The 20,168-nt window shown below is 44.1% G+C and overlaps 1 protein-coding gene across 1 annotated transcript in view; it reads left to right on the plus strand.

Moving 5' to 3' along the window:
• Mccc2 (methylcrotonyl-CoA carboxylase subunit 2) overlaps positions 1–6,655 on the plus strand; it is a 65,239-nt gene extending 58,584 nt beyond the window's left edge. The window contains exon 17 of the mRNA XM_050153855.1: positions 1,906–6,655. Within this exon, the coding sequence (XP_050009812.1) occupies positions 1,906–2,023 (118 nt within the window). The 3' untranslated portion in view covers positions 2,024–6,655. The remainder of the gene's footprint in view (positions 1–1,905) is intronic.
• The last annotated feature ends 13,513 nt before the right edge of the window (positions 6,656–20,168 follow it).

Here is a 20,168-nt window from a genome sequence, read left to right on the forward strand (position 1 = left end):
TTTAATTAGAAGGTTCTAGGAGGGAAGAGCAGCTGAAGGCCAGGACTCATTAATCCCAACATTTGTGAGTTTTCAAAAAGCCTATTTGACTTCATGCTATTTGTATATATGTGTTTTCACCCCACAGACAAATATTGTGAAAGTCATTGGTTCATTTAATTAGCAACAAAGTACTTTTAATCTTTGGTTTGAGCAACAAAGATGCACCTCACTTTGTCATAGTGCAAACAGACATTCCGTGGTAGCAGCCAATAGAGGCAGAGGAGCTGCAGGGAGCCATGTGAGAGATCTGAAATAAATACAAAGCACATAGATACGCTCACTGGCAGTGCTTCCAGGAAGGTTTGGCTGAAATGCTCAGGGCCGGTTGAACTTGAAAGACAGAGACTTTTATATGAGCCATGAACTTGGTTTTTGATGCCTAAAATGAGTCATCTTTTGGGAAAGATTGCACCCTTTATTATTGTCATGCTAACGTTAGTATTTGTTAATAGGATACATTCCAGGCATCAGTGAGCATGGCTGAATAGATATATCTTTGGGAATAAATTTAGAAAGTCGGGAGGGTTTGTCTATTAATTTACAGGTGCTTAGTCGTGCTGTTGAAACAGCTGTTGGCCTGGAGGCAGCAACCTTCTCCTAAAGGTGATTTCCAAGCTGGCTTGGAATGTTCTCATGTTTGGTCAAGCCCAGATTAACAGTTGTTCCCTGGCTTCCTTAGACTTGAACATGGTAGAAGCCAGCTGTCTGGATTATCTTCTATTATTAGAGCCTCTGTTTCATTGCCTGTTTTCCTGGGGGGCTACATTGCTCAGCTCCAGCCCTGGTGCTCCATGACATCACTCAAGTGTTGCACTCCAACTTTCCCAGGTCTTTGATTGAACCTCTTCCTTGCACAGTCCTTAGTGGCTGTCATTCACAAGCCCTTCCCTCATTGCTTGGAGGATTCTGTTGCTCTCAGGCTCCCAAGGGATAACCAGTCCACCTACCTGTTCACAGTCCCCAAAACAGCCTTCTGTCCCTTGGCCATTGATACACAGGGTCCCTGTGATGATTGTTTTATGAGCAAAGATGCAGTTCCTGACTGCCTGTGTTTAATAATTGCTGTGACATCCAGATGCTAGAAACATCTGTGTAGAGAAGGGGAAACTGCCATTCACTAATAACCCCCAAAGGGCGACATTCCTCATTTGGCCAGGAGCTCACATCTACAGAAGGCTGAGGCAGGAGGATCACCGCAAGTTCCAGGCAAACCTGGCCTATAGAGTGAGACCTATCTTTTCAAAAAAAAAAAATTCTAACAAACAACTAAAAAAAAGTCAAAAAAGTATTATTTCTCATTCATTTTTCTTTATACATTTGAGAATGCCAGTGAGAACAAACTAAAGTCTCTACTCAAAGGTTTTTCTTTAAAGCAGTTTAAGGGTTTTTAAAAAATGTTTTTTCTATTGTAACACAAAAATGAAGAATGGCATTTTAAATTACTTTCTTTATTAATAAAATATAGCGAGGCTTATGCAGTGATTTTCGAGTTGCTAAGAGTTTTGGGTAATGTGCTTTTTGCTATAAGGTCACTGGGTTGTGTTTATGGGACTCTCCACATTAAAGACAAAAGCAGATCAATGTGATTGCTACATTTCTGTGAGTAGCAAAGGAACAGAAAGTCTTATAAAGAAAAGCCTGAAGCTCCACCTGGCATCCCTGGTTGTGAGCACTGTCTTTCTTAGTTCCGTGCTCAAACTTGACTTCCGGTTGGCGACTCCAGTAAGCAGGCGCTAGTCAAGAGCTGTGTGTGTGTGTGTGTGTGTGTGTGTGTGTGTGGATCCTCTCAGTGATTCTGAGCATGACAAGGAGGGATGGCGGCTTGATGGCTGAGTCACAGTGACCATTCTCCTCTTTCCACAGGGTGTGGGATGATGGGATTATCGATCCTGTGGACACCAGGCTGGTTCTGGGACTTAGCATCAGTGCAGCCCTCAATGCGCCCATTCAGAAGACTGACTTCGGCATCTTCAGAATGTAGCCAGGATACAGAACATGTTGCCACATGTACACATGCCACACGTGCAAAAATCAACATGTGTGACTAAGCCTTAAAACTTGGGATTTACTGGACATGTAACCGTCACAGGAATTCTTTTCTTAACAGTATGTTGCACTTTTTAATTGTAAAAATCAGTGAGAATATCTTCTTAATGAGCTTTGACTTTTTAAGATTTTCCTTGAAGATATTTTCCATGGCTCATTTTTATCACCCACGAAATGAAGAGAGTAATTTGCAATTATCCGCGAGTACCATAAATATGAAAATAAAACTCTAATCTATCTATTAAAGGGTTTTTGAGATGATTAATATAAAATTGTATTACCCCTGAAGTGGTTGTTCGATTAATTACATTTGATATTTCAGCACCCTTGTGTGTATGTGCACTTGTGTGTGTGTGTGTGTGTGTGTGTTTGTGCTTGTGTGTACATGTAGCCATCAAAGACCAACTTTAGGCATTGTGGCATTGTTTCTCAGGAGCTATCCATACTGTTTTTAAGCTTCATTTTATTTTTGTTTATGTGTATATGTTCTAAGTGTGTGTTTTGTGGTAGGAGGACAACAGCACAGGCTGTCCTGGTGCTGCAGTCACAGGGAGCTCTGAACCTCTTAGTGTGGGTGCTGGGGACTGAACTCAGGTCCCCGGGATGATGAGCAGCAAGTACTCTTAACCACTGAGCTGCCTCTCCAGCCCCATGCACCTCGTTCTTTGAGGCAGATTCTCACTGAGTCTGGAGTTAACTGCTTCAGAGAGGCCGGCTTGCTGGGGAACCCCTGGATTCCTCCTGTGTCTGCTCCTTGCCACTGCAAGTGTGCCCCACCACACCTGACTTTGTGGGTTCTAGAGGTAAAATTGGGTTCCTTCCCATTCTTGCGTGGCAAACACAGTATGTACTGAGCCATCTCCTCAGCCTTCAGCACACTCACTCTGAAGAAGCCACCATCCCATCTCCGTAGGAGTCAAACTTGCCACTGCATGTACTCTGGGCTGCTTTCCCCTCCATTCCGTTCTCCTCTCTGTCATTTCCAGGCTCTACTGCCCACAACCTTCCCCAAGGTCACCTGACCTCCATATTTCCGACACGCTGCAGCTGGTTCTTTTTTCTGCCCTCACCAGATGATGGGACTCGGTAGCATCCTCTTTGCTTGAACACTGCCCTCTGAAATGCTGTCCTTAGCTTTGATGGTGTGACCCTGAGTTTCCTACCAACCTCATTAGCTCCCTCTGTAAGGTGTTTCCCCTTGAGATCCATTCTCCCTCACTTTATCTTGATTTTCATTCTTGTGCTAAACTATTCAAATAGCACAAGTATTCTTTTTTATTATGATAAGATAAAGTGTATAACTTTGGCTACTTTTCAGTGACTAGTTCGGTGGCATGAAGTGCCTTTACTGTGCAACCATTCCCATCATCCATTTCTAGGACCTCATTGTCGCCAGCTGACTGCCTGTACTGAGTAAACAGTAGTTCCCATTTCCCTTTCCCCTCAGCTTCCAGCTCATCTTGTTTTTTTGAAGTGTGTTTTTTTTTTTTTTTAATTTTATGTGCATTGCTGTTTTGTCTGCATTCATGTCTGTGTGAAGGTGTGGATCCTCTGGAACTGGAGTTACAGACAGGTGTGAGCTGCCATGCAGGTTCTGGGAATTGAAACCTGTTCCTCTGGAAGAGCAGCCAGTGCAGAGCCATCTCACCAGCTCTCATCTTCTCTTTAAACAGATTTCTCGTGTCCATGATTCCTACTGGGCTCTTCCAATCTCATGACTTCCAGATGCTGTCTAGGAACCACCTGCAGTTCTTACCCCACCTTTCCTCCGAGTTCAGATTTGCACATACCCAGCAGTGTACTGGGTATCGAGGGGTGCCGCGTACTCACTGTTAAGTCCTGGGTTTTGCCTCCTTCACTGGCTCTTGGACCAGCCCAATCGTTTCTGCCCTGCACCACCATTGGCCTTAGAAGTGGCCCAGCCGCAGCTGGTCCTTAGTCCAGCCTGTCTGCTGTGGAGTGGGAATGGCCATCCTCACCAGGCCATGTATCCAGGCTGCTCCCTTGTGAAGACTCTGCTGTGGCTGAGAAGGAGCCTGTACTCCAGGGCTACCCATGATCCTGCTAATCACATTCTGACCTCATCTTTCAATCTCCTCATGGGGGAATGGCTACCCCAATTTCAGACATCCAGTTCTTTGAACCTGCTCAGTCCTTTCCACCTGTGGTTTACAAGGCTCCATCTGACTGTATCATTCTACTCTTAGTTTTTCAGCATTTAACCATTTAGCATAAACTGTTGATTCTTCCTGATGTCTGTTACTTTCCCAGGCTAGACTGGCATTGTACTGTATGCACTTATGGAATATGATGTAACTGGGGGTTTCTCTCCTGTCTGCCAGTTCCTGAATAACCACTCTGAGGCTTAATAGTAATTACAAACTGTTTGACCTATTAGCTCAGGCTTGTTATTAACTAGCTTTTACAACTTAAATTAACTCATTTTTATTATTTTATATTTTTACCATGATTCTCATGGCTTATTACCTCACAGATCTGTTTTTATCACTGTCCCTTAAATTCCCGAGGGGACAGCATCAAAAAGATTCTGTGTCTGGTGTCCTCAGTAGGAAGGTTGCCTTGGAATTTAGCACGAGCCGTTCCTAGGGTCACAAATCATCTCTCCCAGGTGACTGCTTCTGCTGACTGCTGTCAGTTTCCTATGCAATCTGCATCTCTCTCAACAAAGGACCATCCACTTTCATCTTGGGTATCAGCATCTTCAGATTTAGGAAGAGATATGTGCTCCAGAGACCTACATCTAGCTGGCAGAAACTGCCATGCACTCTAGACTTCCAGACATTTCTGCCTTTCAGAATCTGAAATTCCAGGATGGTGAGTAAACTGTATTAAGCTTTTTCAAATTAGTTAATAAAACAAGTGAATTTGCATTCAGATCAGAAAGCAAAATGGATTTCCTGTCATGGCTGTGTAATGATCCCTTGTAAGAGCTGTCAATAGCAAAGTTTTCTAGATGTTCAGGGGCATGTTTGCCCTGGAGGCATCACTAAACCCACATCTAAATGATACCCTCTCTAAGGGGGATGGCCATCCAACTGTGAGGACCTGAGTTTTTTCCCCACATAGAGCCTGACACAGCAGTGTGCGTCTTCAATTTTGGTGCTCCTAGTGCTGGATAGATGAGAGATGGAGCCCACAGAAGCCCCTGGACCAGCCAGTCTGGTATGAGTGAGACTGAACAACAAAAACCTTGTCCCAAACAAGGTGGAAGATGACATCCAGGGATACCTCAGGATGTCCTCTGACCTCCACGTATGTGACATGGCACACACTCAAACTATAATGGGTATAATTTTTATCAAAATATGTATTTTATTTTTGCATTGTGACTTATAAATTTTGGTAAGGGTATGAGTTGTGTGAAACATGAAATACAGAGTTAATCGGTCTCCAAATCTGCCTCTCAGTTCTTAGAGAATAGACGGACTCAAGATTACCCCCCCCCCCAGTTTCCAAGAACTGTGTTTTCTAATTAGAATACGTCTAAATACAGCAAACTAATCATAGCCTGGTGTTCTTTATAACAGCTCTCTAAAAATGTTACAAATGAAGTCCACGTACTATGTAATGATGACATGTGGGAAAAAAGTCTTTTCCCACAAAGTGCAGTTAGCTCATCTTTATTTTAGGGATCTAGACCAGAACACGGAGGACACAGTGTTTTTCTCTAGTTTTCCCTTTAGGTAAATGTGCATTCCATATGCCAGCCTCGTGTCAAAGGCAGAGATGTGATTCACCATCCACCTGGCACACTTGGAGAGTGTCAGGACCTTACTAATCTCACTGGGAACATGATCTTGAGACTGGGATGGGCGGTCACTCTGCAGCTTGTCCTCGCGGATCAAGTACCGTGACTTCGAGTTAGCTTTGCATACTTCTCACAAGTCAGTATCCAGGGGATCTGCTCTGTAATTTCAAGAGACTGGGAATAAAAAAAAAAAAAAAACAACAACAAAAAGTATCCCCATGCTAGAGACAGACCCAGGGAAGCTGATGTTAGGTTTCCAGACTCAGTGGTCAGTGGTCTGGTTTCTGAGGTCTCTCTGTCATAGAGAGGACCTGAGTCACAGGTTCACACTTATTTTAAGGGAGAGAAGGGAGTATCTCTGAGGGAGAGCAAGAGCCTAGGGGGTGATGAACTCAGAGTGAAGTTGCTTAAGAGAAAGTAATGCCACGTCCTCCTCTTATAGTCAGCTGGAGAAGGAAATCTCAGGGGAGCATTCAGTGAAAAGGAAGCTCAGAAGAAAAGCAGGTGGCATTTTGGGGTGCTGAGACCTAAATAGCAAGAGGTGTCTGTAGGAAAAGTAGTCAACACTTTGAAATCACAGCTCTGTCAACTACATTCCCATAGCTATATGAGTATTAGAAATAACCAGGTCTAGGGTCTGAAGAGAAAAGTGGTTAAGAACACTCCTTGCTCTTCTAGAGGACCCAATTGCTTGGCTCACAACCACCTGTGTTTCCAGCCCCAGGGTATCTGATGCCCTCTTGTGGCATCTGAGGGCACCTTCTCACACTGGCAAACTGTCAAACATACACACACACACACACACACAAAAACCAACTTTTTTCTGAAGTTGTTTATAATTTAAAAATCTACCAATGTCAAAAACTTGGGAAGACAAAAGTAAATAGAGTGGAAAAAATCTCCATAATCCACTTTCCCAGAAATAATTGCTGCTATTATTATTTTTTGCATGCTCTTTTATTCTACCTGCAAGAATTTGTTTTGCAAAAATGATGTCTTTCCTTTTACTCTGTGACCTGTGCCTTCCTCTGATGTGCTGTAACTATTCTGATGTGTTTACAAGTAGCTAATTCTTCTGTTGCAATTTCGATCCAACAGATGCTGTTGGATGTATTCGATTCCCCGTTGTTAGACTTGAAGTATTTCTGAGTTTCTACTATGGTGATGCTACAATGAACAGATGTTTAAGTCTCTGCGCATACACATGATGGTTTTCTGTAATAAATCCCAGAAGTGCTCAGACTTACAGGACATGTTGCTCAACTTTGTTCTGAAAGTGTATTTTTATTGTATCATATTTTTATTGTACTCATATGATGACAAGCAGAAACTTGTTCCCAATAGAATTAAGTTGTTTGGTGTGAGGTCATGTTTGCTTTCATTGATTAACAGTTGTGTCTGAATAACCGTGTCCTACCATCAAGTTAAGAAGATTCAGCGTGAGTGCAGGGCAGTCGTGGTCGGGGAAAGAACACGGCTGAGAAGACCACGCTGGTCCTGTGCTGCTGCTGACAGGTTGTGGGCACCGGAAGAAGGCAGGAGAGGACCAGAATAAGCCAGCCAAGAAGTTATTTCCCTTCTTTCTAGACACTCAAGTCTCCATCCCTCAGATCCCCCTTCTCTCTCCTAACCAGTGGCTTTGGGTTGAGTGGGCTGAGTTGGGGACCTGGCGGGGGAGGGGGAAGGTGCATGTGAAGAGCTTTGTAATGTCACACACAGATTTACCGGAGGGTTTGGTGGACTCATGGTGGAAAACACGAGTTTATTTTGTTCTAATGAGCAAACTTTTATCAAGGCAGACTTTGTGCCAGGCTTTAGGGCTAAGGACAAGTATGGAATGGTACCTGCCCTTTCACAGCATGTAGCTAGTGACTTCTGAAGGCGTTCACTTGCTCGGTATCCTCCATCTTTTGGTGAGTGTGTCCTCATCCCTTGGGTGGTCCCTTCCTCTTGGTCTGTGCAGTCTTGGTGACTGTGTCCTGGCCTCTCACTCCCACTTACTGAGTCTTCCGTCAGGTGGACTGTCCCCAGCACCTTGACCTGCACTAAAGACAAAGATGAAAGAGTGGTCTGGAATTGTTCCAGTGGTCCCCAGGTTTTCTCTGGGCTCCCTAGAACGGCTCTGGCTACTATGACTATACAAGCCCGAGACACTTTCCATTACCCTAGTGCTTCGCACAGAATTCGCCAGCATCAGGTTTTGATTCTTTAACAACAAACTCAAAATGGTAGGGTGTCTTGTAAGTCAAAGATTCCAGTGAATCTTGTTTCTAAACTTGATGAAAAGTTTTCTGTCTTCATCCCTGCCCCATCCCAAGCCTGGCGTCAAACTCTTGATGGACCTGCCTTCCATTCCTAAGTGCTAGAATTGTGGGCTGTAGGCACATACCACCATGCCCAGCTCCCTGGCATCGGCATTAAAAAGCTTTTCAAAAAGAAACCACTAGAACTAAGTTTTTGCTTCTTGTTTGTTTTTTTTTTTTTAAAATAATGCAGACAGCAGTAGACTGTGGGTGTTGGTCTTCAGCACAGGAAGCATTCACAAAAGGAGGCTCAACCGTCACCAGTGAGGGCCAATAAGGTGCTCAGTTTGTCACCAAGGAAACTCAATTTGCTGTCCTATCTGTCACTGAAGTATAGCACTGGACAAGGATTTAGTTACCTTTAATTGGAAATGAGGCTTTAAAGATTCCGAATGTCTTCCTTTGGGGATAATTTAAAGACGGTTAAGAGACAGAGGGTAGGGCCAAGTGAATTCTCAGGCAGACTTTAGTGATCTCTGAAGAGCTTTAAGGCCAAAGGGAAGGTCTTCTATGAAGGGTAAAAAGGTTACCCACAATTCCTTTGGTAAGGATGTGTTGCTTTCATTGTGCAGCTGTTGGGAACCATTTGGGAGACTTCAGTTTTTATTTTGGAGTTACTGGTATTTTAACTTCCTTTTTTCTGTCTCGGTTTTAAACACAGCCTGTCTTCCATTCCTCTCTCTCTTGAAACCGTAAACAGCAGAATTAGCTTCCTGGAACTGGACACTGAAAATAAAGACACAATGAAGTCTTCGACAAGAATTATGTTAAATCTCTACCAGAGCAGATTTAGCATCTTTGAGTTAACAATAAGAAGTGCTTGGTAGAAAGAGAACTCAATATGGAGTCAAGAGATCTGGGTTCTTTGCTAGGACATGGATCTAATCATGGGAAGCTCCCCTTTCTATTATTATTATTATCATCATTATCATCATCATTATTATTGTGTGTGAAAGAGAGGGGGGAGTGAGGGAGAACATGCTCACAGGGGTTACCATACATGGATGTGTGACCATCTCTCCCTTTACCTTGGGTAGGTATCACACTCAGGTGGTCAGGCTACCCCACTGGGCCAGCTCACTGCCCTGCTTATCTCTTTAGTGTAGAGGTGAGACTAGTTTAGAGGTCTCCCATCTTGGTTTCTCATTAAAATCAGCCATGGAGGTTTAAAACTATGCTTGAATAAGAATCTTTGAGGTGTGATGGGGTATTTTAAAAACTCTTAGCTGTTTTAGAATAATGAATCTCAAACATCAGTTTAGATCAGTACTGAAGGCCTCTAACAGACCCAAGTATGGCAAACACAGGCCCGAGCAAAGCAAACATGTCAGACAGCCTTTGCCCTTTCACCCCTTTTTCCTCTCCCTGCCTTAAAAAAAGTTACATTTCTTATTGGTCATTCCCTTATTTGACCACTGACTCATTCCTGAGACAAAACACTGAGGTCCAACAATCAAAATTCATTATTTAGCTAATATATCCAATTAGGATTTACCAACTCACCCTAGCACAGATCCCAGATCCCCCTCACCCCGCTTATTCCCTGAAAACCCCTCTCTTGCTTCTCTTGTCTTTCTTGCTTGCTTGTGTTTGCTGCTACTGCTGCTGCCACCTTTGCAGCCCTTCCCCCACGCCCCCTTCCTACGCTAAATCTTAGTGCTGAAAATTTGGTGTCTGGGTGTGTCCTGTACGGATTCAAGGGCGGGAGGAAGAGAGGAGGGTCCCTTTCAAGTATCATCTTGAAATTGTTTTATTTTTCTGTCCTTGTTTGTTATTTATTAAGACAGAGAGACAGACAAACAGACAGACAGATAGAGGCTCACTACATAGCCAACATTGACTCAGACCTATGCTGGTCTAGAACTTGCCTCAAAGTCCTGAGAACTGAGATAACAGCCTGATAGCAGGCCTGTATGGCCAAGCCCAGCGGGAAGGCTTCTTAACATGCAGGTTGCTAGGCGACAGGCAGGTTTCTTAATCCTAGGTCTGCAGAGGGCCCCAGCGTGTTTGTCCCTGGCAGGTTTCCTGATCACATTGATTCTGCCGGACTGAAGGAGGAGATGACTTTAATCCCCTTTCTAGTACTTAATTTTCAGACTTCAGGAGACTTTTGCCACGGGAAAATTACTCCCATAGTCTTCCTTTTCCATAACTGTGCATTTCTCTCCTCAAGTTATGGGACAGTTTAAATTTGTCTTAACATCTCCACAACTATTAATTAAGATCAGACACTTGGGCCAGTGAAGGTGTTGGCTGCAGAAACCTAACTACCCAAGTTTGATACCTGGAACCCATGTAAAGATGGAACGAGAGAACTAACTTCCTGAACTTGTCCTCTGACCTTACCATGGGCTTGGTGACAACTTCCTTGCCCCATGCCATCATATACACACACAACCATAAATAAATAAAAAGGTCAAGCTTTCATATCCTGAGCTATATGCGAGACTCACTGGGGAACTTCCATTGAGAAAAACCTATGGGCCTGGAGAGACTGCAACGACTAAGAGAGCATGCTCTTCCAGAGGACCTGGACTCATTTCCCAGTGTGGTGCGAAATTGCTAGAACTCCAACTCCGGCTCCAGGAGATCCCATGCTGTCTGGCCTCATGTGACACACACACACACACAGAGAGACAGAGAGACAGAGAGACAGAGAGAGAGAGAGAGAGTGAGAGAGAGATTGAGAGGTCTTTAAAAACAAAACAATAAAAGAGAAAATTAGACTGCTGTTTTCCTGTAATAAATTGGATATTTTTCTCAGGTTGGAACCCACAATTTTTAAAGCATATTAAATGGCTAATAAACAGTCAACACCAAACACTGGGAGACATTACCCAGAAGAGCAGCTACCCCAGGGGCTTTCAAGCTGTGGCTGATGTTGAAGACCCCTCCATGAATTTAAAATTGTAAATTTCAGATCTTGCACAAATTAGGGGCTCACAGCCCCAGTAAAGCTCTGCCTTATTTTGCCTCCCTAGCCCATTTCTGGCTCTCTGCTAAAAGTGAGTAGCAAGGGCTAGAAATTTCTTAGGAGATTTCTCCACAAGTGACGGGCAGAAACAAGAGCAGAGCCAAAGTGAGTGTTTTATGTAACAGGCCCTAACAGCAGCAGACACGTCACTTCCCCGGATAGCTCTGAGTCATCTCTCTGCTCTGGTGCCTGTGTTGCAGCTTCTCTGTGGGTTAAACAGGGCTTTAGGTCTCCAGGGATTCCTGCCAGTTCCTCATTTCCAGTTGACTGAGTAGACGCTTTGAAAAGGGAAGATTCATCATCTCCATGGCTGGTAATTAGAGATCATTATTTTTAAGAACCTGTATTCCGGAGAAATGTGCGCAACGTAAGAGTCACCATTGCAATAATCCTGAGTTCCGTGGCTTGGCGTGCCTTCGTGTTGTGCGAGCGTCACAGCCGTGGCCGTTCGTGTCTGGATATCACCACAGGGAAACTGCGTGGAAGTCTATCTGTGAAGCAGGAATTCCTTCAGCCCCTAGTAGCCACCACTCTTCTTTGTGGGATTCTATTCCAGATGCTTCAGGAAGTGGGATCACATAGTATCCATCTTTCTGTGTCTTGCTTATTTGCTTTAGCTTAATGTCAGCCAGGGATGGTCTTTGCCAGGTGTGGCTGCGGTGACGTGAGTACAATCAGGCTGTATTCTAGGTGCTCCGTCCAGAAACGTGGGGATCTTTGTGATCTTTCCCCTGCTTTCCTCTGATGTTCGATTGGTCAATAAATCTTACTGATCCTACCTCTCAAAAAGCTCCCTAAATCCCCCTTCTTTATCTCTGCACCTGCTTCAACTTGGCCTTTGTGATTACTTCAGCATTAGAGCTCCTGGCCAGTCTCCATGACTGTCTGCCATTGCTCACTATTTCACTCATTGGTTTACCAGAGACTTAGCATGAGCATTTCTTGTCCAGTGTGGAGCTGTCTTCTTAGATGACTAAGCGTTCCATGTAACTGTTTGAGCCATTTGTCTAAAGAAAAAAGAGAAACTAATCTGATTTTATCCAAGAGTGTCAAACTCCAGGGCCTTGTTTTTCCTGACCCACTCATTGCCTCTTAATAAGAACTGGAATAAAGTTTGAAACTCTTGATAAATGAAGGCTCCAGACAGCATGGAAACTGGGAGTAGTGAGTACAGGAAAATAAAGAGCTGGTGCATAAGACTGGGAGTCTTGTTTTGCAGCCATAGTTAATAGGAAAAGCACAAAGATTTGGGAATGTTTGTTATCACTATGCTTGAGAGTGTGTCGGGAGGCCCTTTAAGAGCAATCTGCATTAGACTTTTACTGATTTAAAAGCCTGAGCATGGGCCGTGATAATGCCTATTGTTTGGACTGACCCCTGTCTTCTGTTCTATACACTGGGTTCTATAGATATTAACTTACTAGAGGGATGTGCAAGGCAACAATTCTGAGGCATGATCATTGGACCCTGGCCATACTCGGGAACATGCAAATACAACTACATGGATGACTTCATCTCTAAAAACCCAGCACAATGCCTGATCAAAGCAGTGTTCTTGCTAGGCATCTGGTAGATGGATTCGTGGTGTAATAAGTTTTCAGGTATTTGGGTGCCTATCTTTACATATTAGTTTGGATACCACTGATCTGCAAGAGGAAAGATGTCTTTAAAAATGTCTTGGGATGGAGAGATGGATCAACCTTTAGAAGACCCAAGTTTGATTCCCAGTACCCATATGGTGTTTCATAACTTTCCAGAATCTCACTCAGTTCCAGGGGATTTGACAACCTCCTCTGACTATCACGGGCACTGTGCATGTGGTACACATACATGAAGTGAGACTGGATTGAAATTTATGCCCTGGCAATGCTGAAGCATACATGGGCAGCCCGTAGAGTGGTTCTGTTGAACTGGTCCATATTGGATTTAATGGTCTAAGTCGATGAGGATGACTGACCAGGTCTCTTCCTCAAGAGGTCTCCAGATCTCATTTCAGATAGCTGTGAGCCTCCATGTGGTTGCTTGGAGTTGAACTTAGGACCTTTGGGAGAACAGGCAGTGCTCTTAACTGCTGAGCCATCTCTCCAGCCTGGGTACACATACATACAGGCAAGCAAAACGCTCATACACATAAAATAAAAATAAATCTAAAAAAGAGAAGTAGTCCTTTAGTTTAGAGAAAGAGGACTAGGACGTCAAGACCCAAAAACCTGCCACGTGTATGTAGAGCTGGCAGAAGAAGGGGAGCATTAAAATGAGGTGGGTCATCACCATTTCCTGACCTACCCAGCTCATCCTTCCCTTACCCGATTTTATTCTTTGATAATTGCCACATCCATGTATAAATGCTTGTATTACTATTATACTGCCTTTCAACTTTAGAAATTATCTATTTTATTATATATATATATATATATATATAATGTAGTTGTTATTGCATGGACTCAATCAACACCATCAGCTCTCCTTTCTCCCTCAATACAGTTATATTACCATGGATTAATAATATCTAAGCTACACTTAAAAGTTTTTTTAAATTATAGAGCTGGAGAGATGGCTCAGTGGCTAAGAGCACTGGCTGCTCTTTCCAGAGGTCCTGAGTTCAATTCCCAGCAACCACATGGTGGCTCACAACCATCTGTAACAGAATCTGATGCCCTCTCTTGGCATTCAGGCTTACATGGAAACAGAGTGCCCATACCTAGAAAAATACATACATAAATAAAATTGAAAAAAGTTTTAATTATCAGATAGGGAAAAAGTTTGTGTGTATGTGTGTGTGTGTGTGCTGAAACCCATTTGTGTATCAAATTTTATGTGTGTGTGTGATGTCTCATATAGTTGGTTGTTAAGCATTGTGAAGGCAAGAACCCATGGAGAATAAGTAGCTATCTCACTTGACCATTGTATCAGTAATGATGGCCACAAAGAATGCTATTCTGGGTGGAATCTTTTGGAGTACCCTGGAACACTTACAGGAAGAAAATTCATCAGCTTAGATTAAGCTCTCAGATCTAGGCTCAGAGGATGAGGGAGCTTTTAACCTAGAGAGCTTTAAAAATAGCCTCCTCTCATAGCCACAATGTCAGTCCCACCAAAGAGGAAACACAAACTTTATCTGAATTCACAGCCCTTCTATGTTTCTCTTGGGAATGTCAATGTCAATCTAAGACCTTGATTGAGGAGGAAAGGGATGTTAAGATCTGGAAACGGAGGCTAGGGTTAACAGCACTTACTATTCTTGCAGAGGACCCAGGTTTGGTTCCCAGTATCCATGTGGTGGATTACAACTACCTCTGGGTCTAGGGGATCTGATTTCCTCTGTGGCTTTTTTGGGCACTAGGTACTCACGTGGTGCATTTGGGAAAAACATTCATACCCATAAAGTGAAACAAATGTAAAAGATATATATTTAAAAATAAAAAGGTATGGAACAGGGCCACCTGAGAGGCTTGGATGGAAGTCCAGCATTTTGGATCGCTGAGTCCATCAGTTTCCCTTGGGTGGAGGCAGATGACACTTCTGTGATCTAGTCTTTCTCAAATTTGAAGACTGTAATAATCTTACCTGGGACAATTGCCTCACAAGAGAATGTGGAGCATCTTCAAGACACACTCCAGATTCCGAGTGTCCCCAGATCCACATAGCTACATAACTAAAGAGACTAACAGAAGCCCGACGTGGGAGGGACGAGCTGGCACTGTGATGGTTGCAGGACCAGAGCTGGAGATGCAGGGTGCTGACACTCACCACCTCCTCATCCAACTCACCTTCTCAGAAGCCATAGGAGTCTTGGGGAAGGACCATGAGCAGTTGCAAGCTGAACTCTAACCTCTGCCATGTCTGCTAGAACAAAGCAATATTTTGCTGGCTTTGCCTACGGACATGAGAACGCTTTTTTCCCTGCTTTTCCAAATGCAAGCGACCATCTTTTGCTAGTTAGAACTAACGGTCTATTTCCAGTCTTGCTTCAGAGCAACATTAGCTGTCCTGTCTTGTCCTAACGCAGTTCAGAAAAGCCTTGCGCACTTAAACATTCTATTCACCATTACAGCAGACCACGGCTTCCATTTGTTCATTAGACCTGACTAGCAGAAAGTGGCAAGCTCTTGACCAATATCCTATTTTTATGTATAAAAATGCTTCTCCTGCATGAATACATACCACATGCATGCCTTTGGTGGTCAATTGAGGGCGTTGGATCTCCTGGAAGTAGAACCACCAATAATCGTGAGCTCCGTGTGTATACTGGGAATTGAACTCAGGTCTTCTGCAAAACCGTAAGCGTTCTTAACCTTTGACCCATCCTTCCAGTCCAGGTTCTTGACTGATATCTTAATAGTTGCCTCTGAGTCGAAGGGTAGGTGACAAATCTCATGACAATTTAGAAGTCCGTCTCCTCAGTGAAGTTTCTCCCCCCCCCCCAATATTGTTACTACATTTTATTTATTTGTTTGTTTGGGGTGTGTCTCTGTGTCTCTGTGTGTGTATCTACATGCACACACATACACACACACACACACTCACACACACAGTCATGAAGGTATGTATCATCCTCTCACAGCCTGACTGTGGAAGTCAGAGGACAATTTTTAGTAATCGGTGGTCTCCTTCTACCCTGTGTGTCCCAGGAACCTAGGTCATCAGGCTTTGCAATACTGAGCCTTTATCCCCAAAACATCTCCCAGTTCCCTCAGAGAAATTTTTAGGCTTGACCGCCCCCCCCCACGACTCCTAAAGGGTAAATGAGGCGATGTTTGGTTGCTTCTTTATGAGGCTCTTGGAGGCAACCCATTTGAATATGTCACTTTATGCAACCTTCCCAATGTGGGACAGGAAAGAGCAAGAGAAGTACCACCGTTGGTTTTTAAACCTGCTGCACACAGGGCTGCAGGATGGCATTAACCTTTGCCCTGAGTGTCAGTGGAGTCACATTCTGTGTCCCCTTGCTGTTCCTCACTCATTCTAGTCACTAGTTTAGAGCCAATTGTAGCAGAAGCTGTCATACCAGGTGCCAGGTCCCTGCAGCCCACCTAAGATCTGCTTCCTATCCCAGGTCCCTAGCTAGTTGATTCTTTGCTTGGAGTCTTCTTCCTGGGTTGAGGAAATTTTGTTCAACATGTAAGCAGGCTTGGGAGTCCAGGGAATTTCATCTCTCTGGGGGAAACTTATCCAGTGTGGATGGGAAGTTTTTGGTCTACATGTGAGACAGCTCAGAAGTGAGTTCTGTGTTTCCTAGTGACTCGCTGACCATAGCAACAGTAATTATCATAGTAACTCTTTATCTTTTGCTGGCTTTCTTCCATCTCTGTTTGTCCACACCTTGAGGATGCCTTTTGGTGATCACCTCCCAGATAAGTCACCTGAACAACCCCAAGCTTAGAGGTCTGTCTGTAGCACTCTCTGCGGACATTGGCTCCTGTGGTTGTTTGAGTGAGATTGGCTCCCAAAGACTCATGTGTTTGAATACTCGGTTCCCAGTTGGCAGAACTGTTTGAGAAGGATTAGGAGGTGTGGACTTATTGGAGGAAGTGTGTCAGTGGGGGCGGGATCTGAGATTTCAAAAGACTTATTCCATTCCTAGTGTGCTCTTTTGCTTCTTATGTGTGGATCAAGATGTGAACTCTCAGCAGCTGCTCTAGTTTCATGCCTGCAGCCAGGCTGCCCTCATGATGGTGATGAGCGTCTCTCCCCCCAGAACTGTAAGCCCCAAATAGACTCTTCCTGCTACAAGTTGCCTTGGTGTTTTTCACAGCAATAGAAAAGTAGCGAATACAGCTTCCTAGTTCCTGTTCCCCGTGCTCACACCCTTCCCGGTGCTTTCTGCCAGATGATTGATTTTGTACCTCGTAACAACTTCCCTCCTTAACGCTCCGTGTTTTGTTGACTCACTCCTTTTGTGCTCCCTTCTGTCATTGTATTTCTGTGTAGAGTCTGAAGAAAACACAGCTTAGTCAGCCTTCCGCCAAAGCCTGCCTGATGTCTCATGTGACGTCCCACCCTTCAATCCCAGAAGCCTTCCATCGCTTTCCTTTCTTCAAGTCCTTGGATGTGCCCCTCCCCTCTTCAGAATTTTATTCTCCTCACAATAAACTAGTTTTCCTCAAAATTTGCTTCAAGTGCTAGCTCTTTGTTGAACTGCCTCTAATGTTCTACCCCTCTCTTAGAGCTGTTAATAATCATGTGTTCAGTATGCACTTCCTCTTTAGGCTTACACTTCCTATCAAGGCAAGGTCTCTTACTTGTCAGGGGATGGAGAGGAACACTTTATGTTCCATATTATAAGAGCACTCTTGCTCTTTGTTTGTAAACATAGCCTGTACACAGTGCTTGTGGCTGGTCTGTTCTGCGTTGACCTTTAACCTAGATGTAATTCAGATGGACTCAGGAAGGATACAAAACTCGGTGACACTGGTGTCTGTGAAAATCCCTCTATATGGTAAGAATCTATTATCCATGACCAGGTATCCCCAGATTCCTCTCACCTTGCTGGAAAGAATTGAAGAGCTGTGCACGAATAGCAAACCAGTGAAGGATTTTATTCAGAAGCAAAGTGAAAACACAGGCTAAATACAAGAGGCAGCAGGCCCTGGGCAATGGTGCAGCTCACAGAGTTTCGTTGTTCTGGGAGGAGGTAAAGGGCAGGCTTCCTTTTATGGGTGTAGGAGGAGGAGCTGGTTAGTAGGGGTGGAGTATGCATGGCTTTGATTGACAGGCACGGGTTCTGTAAAGTCCTGTTCATTGTGAATGTCCTTTCCCAAGATGCACAAAATAATGAGGGACCTTTCCTACTTTACCCAGAGGACAGTTTGCCTTACTGCACATGTGCCTAAAACCAGCTGAGACTGGACTGGTGCACTACCCCCCCACCCCGTTCTAGGACCTGTTTCAGGGTGTGTTTTGTCTCAGGAGGGAGTTATTGAGGGTTGGATGATAAGGAGCTGCAGGTCGAATGATTGGCTGCTTTGTTTGGAGAGCAGTGAATGTTGAGTCGGGCGTTCCGGGTTGCTAGGGACTAAGAAATATATGTATGTGTGCTTCAAGTCAAGTAGGCTCCCACATCCTCTTCTGACCCTCATGGGCACCAGGCACACACACGGTGCAAAGACATACATGCAGGCAAAACACTCATCCACACAATAAAATAAATCTAAAACACCTTTTAAAATGTCATTTATATTTCCCATTAGTGATACAAATGTTAGCTTATAGGATTAAAGTGAAAGCACTTTTATGGATTCTGGGACTTTGAAAACACGAATTAAAGGGAAAATGGGCAAATTGCTAAAGAATCTTCTTGGGAAACCATGTACTGTACAATGACATCATATACTCACTGACACGGCAACATCACCCCGTAGCAGCCTGAGCTGTAAGGACTTCATTCTGCAGGAGTGAAGCCTAATCCTGAGCCTCAGGGAAGTCCAGGACTGGCTCTTCCCACCCATGTCCCCTCGAGCTAACATCCCCATTGCTGTCCAAAAGCTATCTGGTGCCATCGTCAGCGAGCACTGGACTCTTTCCACACCTAAGAACTGGAAGACACTGTCCTTCAGGGAAGCCTGCAGCTGGAGAAAGCATGCATTTCCCATCTTACATAATACAATCCTCAGCTCCATTCACTCAGATTACTAGGCTACTGTGTTTTGGTTTTGTTTTTAACTGACTCGCATGTATCCCAGGCTGGCTCTGAGCTTGCTATGTAGCTGAGGATGACCTTCAAATTCCATTTTTGTTGTTTTGTTTTTATTTTTGTTTATGCATATGTTTGTGAATCTCTGTGTGTGCCACGTGTGTGCTAGTATTCCCCAAGGCCAGAAGAGGGCCTCAAGTTCCCTGGAGCTAGAGTTACAGGTGATTTTGAGTCACCAAACATGGTGTTAGGAATTGAACTGGGGTCCTCTGGAAATTCTATAGGAATATTTCTAACTTCTGAGCTATTTCTCTAGCGCCAACCTTGAACTTTAATGGTCCTTCTGTGTTTGGTTATGGAGTGCTGGCATTACAGGTGGCTTCTACCACACACGGTTTACTCAGTGCTGTGGGTGGGACCAGGGATTTTGTTCATGCTGGGGAAGCTGTCTGTAAACCGAGCTACGTCTACAGCCCAGTTGCCAGATTCATTCCTCCGAAATCTTCATGCACACAGGGGATCATTTCCCCTAAGGGACACCACGCTTTTCCCCTTGAATGTTTCCTATGACTGAGGTAACTCTCACCCTGCCTTAGGTATATACAGTTTCATAGCCTATTTGTGGATTCTTCTTTTTATTATTGTAGCATCATGCTTGTAATGTGTGGAGTTTGTTGAACGTCTTATTTGTTTACTTTTCTGTAGTATTGGGGCTTAAGCTTAGGGTCTCATAGATTCTAGGCAAGGGCTATACTATGGAGATACAGTCCTGCCGCGCTCCACCTCCCCGTGTCTGCACTCTGTGCGCTGGCACCCAGTTCCTGAGCTTTGGGCAAGGGATCTGGAGGTTAAAATACACAGACATACACAGACAGAGAGACAGCCACACAGGTCATCCTCGAATTCTTCAAGAATGCCCCCTTTATTGTGTTCAGGGGCAGATTATATAGAGATAGCCACACCCCAGCCAAACCCACCAGAAACCACTCTCCTGCCATCAGGAACTCCTGAAGGTCTCATGCTCGGAGCAGCTGTAGGCACTCAGATCAGGGGAAACAAGTTGTTTACAAGAAATTCAGGATCTGGGATCTCACTGCTCCCAATACAGTCCCCCATTTAAATATTTTAAAAATCATTTTAATATAGTGTTTGTAACCAGACATTTCATGTCCCTGACTGCCCAGTCCCAAATAATCACACAGAGACTTACATTAATTATAAGTGATCGGCTAATAGCTCAGGCTTGTTTCTAGATAACTCTTATATTTAAATTAACCCATTTCTATTAATCTGTGTATTACCATATGGCTCATGGCTTTACCTATCCAGGAAGCAAGACGTGCGACTGGCTGGCATCTCTCCTGACTCCGCCCTCCTTCCCATCATTCTCAGTTTCGCTTT

This window comes from Alexandromys fortis, unplaced genomic scaffold (assembly GCF_014885135.2).
Source record: "Alexandromys fortis isolate MF-2015 unplaced genomic scaffold, M_Fortis_MF-2015_v1.1 scaffold_79, whole genome shotgun sequence".
Taxonomy (NCBI): domain Eukaryota; kingdom Metazoa; phylum Chordata; class Mammalia; order Rodentia; family Cricetidae; genus Alexandromys; species Alexandromys fortis.